The 3,091-nt window shown below is 31.5% G+C and overlaps 1 protein-coding gene across 1 annotated transcript; it reads right to left on the bottom strand.

The window, feature by feature from the left end:
* Window positions 1-857: 857 nt before the first annotated feature.
* LOC131063029 (probable aldo-keto reductase 2) lies at window positions 858-2,865 on the bottom strand. The gene is made up of 5 exons (XM_059222182.1): window positions 2,437-2,865; window positions 2,116-2,286; window positions 1,850-2,022; window positions 1,666-1,768; window positions 858-1,314 (listed from the first exon to the last, which is right to left on the bottom strand). The coding sequence occupies exons 1-5, from the start codon at window positions 2,728-2,730 to the stop codon at window positions 976-978; spliced, it is 1,080 nt and encodes a 359-aa protein (XP_059078165.1). The 5' UTR covers window positions 2,731-2,865; the 3' UTR covers window positions 858-975.
* Between the last annotated feature and the right edge of the window lie 226 nt (window positions 2,866-3,091).

Raw genomic sequence — 3,091 nt, 5'->3', positions numbered from 1 at the left:
AGGGTAGAAGTAGGTGAGAGGAGAGAGTGAGAAAATACAATAAAGTAATATAAAAAAGAGAAATTGATAGTGTGGAATGATATGCGAATATAGATTGATTGCTATTAATAGAAATGTATAAACATAGTAATATCTAGAGGAGCGAATTATACAATATTAGATGTAACTAAGAAGAGACTTGTAATGGAGACTAATAGAGTCTATTATAAAATGTATTTGTAGATCATAAAAACTGATATAATAGATACAATAAATGCATATTATGGCCTATATATTTAGTCTATGAATGTATGTTTTATCTATTGTTTATATATTACATTTTGTCACATCCTTCTATTATATTGCACATATTCCAGAAACCTTTTCTTATCCCTCTTATTGAGTATAAATATAATAGTAAAAAAAACTCAAAACTTAGAACTTTGTTGTATTTTTAATTTTAACCAACAATCACCTATAATTATAATTGTGTGTGTACATATGTATGTATTTACATATATATAATATACACCAATATAGAAATACATATATAGACATAAATACTTAAAAAATGTGGGCAAACATGAAATACAAATACATTATCCATTAATTAAAATTTCTAGATTATACCTTGCAAAAATGTTATACTTCACATTATTTACTTTAAAATTAATTAGAATAGAGTTGATTACATTTATATCTTGAATGACTTGTCAAGGCCATCTTTCTAAGACACAAAAAGTGTCACTCTCCCCTTTTTTTTTTGGAAAATGCATGAAAACTAATCATACATAATAATAGTAATTCAATGGGACAAATGCATATTATGGAAGAGTTTCTTTTAAGAAATAGTCATGCAATCAAATCAAATTTTCCATCTTATACTTTTTGCATCATCTTTGACATAATATTTCCTTCTTATTTTAGCAAAATGGAATCCATTTATGTGGCTTACATGTAACTAGCCGTGCATGAAGATAATATAATCAAAACTAACTATAACCCTTTCCATGAAGACAAAGGAGGTGTTTCTGAATTCATCCATGTAAAATCTATGTCATGATATCGATCTCCATAGACACCATTAGAAGATACCTTGGCATCTATTTCTTTCATTTCCTCAATTGACAACTTCACATAAAGAGCACCAACATTCTCCTCAAAGTTCTTGACTTTGGTTGTCCCAAGAATTGACACAACATCATTTCCTTGGTGTTGAATCCAAGCAAGTGCAAGTTGCCCTGGAGTACACCCATTTTTTGAAGCAATTGATGATAGTGTCTCAAATATAGCATCATTCCTTTTAAGACTCTCTCCTATATACCTTGGCACAATCTAAGAAAAAAACAAAAAGAATACTTTGTCAAAATCAAAGATTGTCAAAATTATAAATATATGAAACCATATTCATAATTATATCATACAAAATCTTTTGACTTGTGAATATATAGTTTATTCAAAATAGTCATTTTCTTTGTCAGAGTATTACAATCTATAAGTAGTCAAAATTGATAAAAAAATAAACTTAAAAATTTATCTTTATATATTAAATATATATTTTTTCAATAATTCTTATTAATAAAAAACAATATTAATGTTCTATAATACATGAATATTACAAATTATAATACCCTAAACAGCTAATAAAACCTATTAATGCAAAGAAAAATCAATGAACGCAAATACCTTTCTAAGCTCTTTATCTGCAAAGCTTTCAGCAATCTTTCCCCCTGAAGAGAGAAAACCTCGGCCTAAAGGACTATATGCCACAATTCCAATACCAAGCTCCCTACAAGTAAAAACCTGAAGTGTTAATCACTAAAAATTCACCACTAAGATAATAAATTGTAGCTCTCAAAAACCCACATACCTGCAGGTTGGAATGATTTCTTCCTCAACATCCCTACTCCACACAGACCACTCTATCTGAACTGCTGTAATGGGATGAACAGCATGGGCTCTTCGAATTGTTGATGCAGAAGCCTCAGAAAGTCCAATGTATTTTATTTTCCCCTCTTCAACCAGTTTCTTCATTTCTCCAATCTGCCATAGACACACAAGCATCCAAAGTATGGAACAACAGACAAAACATTTTATCAAACAGTTTCCATACAGAGAGAAGGGTAGAGTACATACAGTAACTTCTATGGGGACTCTGGTATCAATTCGATGTTGGTAATAAAGATCAATGCAATCCACATCGAGCTTCTTCAGACTCCCTTCACAGCAAGCACAAACGTATGCAGGATCTCCATGAATGCTTAATTTATCATCTGCAAAGATTAACCCAAACTTTGTAGCCAGCTTCTTATTCCTTTTAATGCCTGCAATTCAAGTCAGAAAGTTGTAGATTAAAATCAACCCATATAAGAATTTTAGGAAAAAGACTTTGAAAATCAGATTAAAACCAGCCCGTATGAGAATCCAGGAAAAAGAGCTCGTGAAAATGAGATTAACTACAGTTAATGCAAGGCAGCCTACCTTTCCAAGGAAAAGTTCATTAGTGTGAGGACCATAGACATCAGAGGTGTCAAGAAAAGTAATGCCTTTGGAAACAGCATGGTGAAGGAGGGAGATCATTTCATGTTCAGATTGAGTTGGGCCATATGGGGCAGTGAGAGTCATGCCACAGCTACCAAACCCCTGTGCAGATACTTCAAAACCCTGGCTTCCCAACTTGATTCTTGGCACTGTCATTGCTGATGATTTTCCTTGTTCTGCTTTTGTTTTGTACTGTATGAGGGCAGGCATGCAGAGAATGTGTTTAAACTGGGCTATTCTTAAACCAGACAATAATACATCAGTTAGGGTGACATGATTCCTGTATACCTACTTAACCACTACGGAAACCCTTGAATGACCGACCTGGCTTGTTTTTTTCCAGAAGTTCTAGGTAACATAAACAGCTGTTCTAATTAAAAACTGTTATTTATAAATAAAGCTATCAAATTCAACTAGTGGTTAGTCTGTTTGAGGTATGACTTTGTATTTATCTGTGTATATATTCTCCATTTAAACTTATATCATATTAAAAAGACTTTTTTTAAGTGTTTTAAAGATTCTTAATATTTATAAGGTATCATTATTATTAAATTTTAATTATTGCAATGAA

This window comes from Cryptomeria japonica, chromosome 1 (assembly GCF_030272615.1).
Source record: "Cryptomeria japonica chromosome 1, Sugi_1.0, whole genome shotgun sequence".
Classification (NCBI taxonomy): Eukaryota; Viridiplantae; Streptophyta; class Pinopsida; order Cupressales; family Cupressaceae; genus Cryptomeria; species Cryptomeria japonica.
This window is presented reverse-complemented; position numbering and strand designations above follow the sequence as displayed.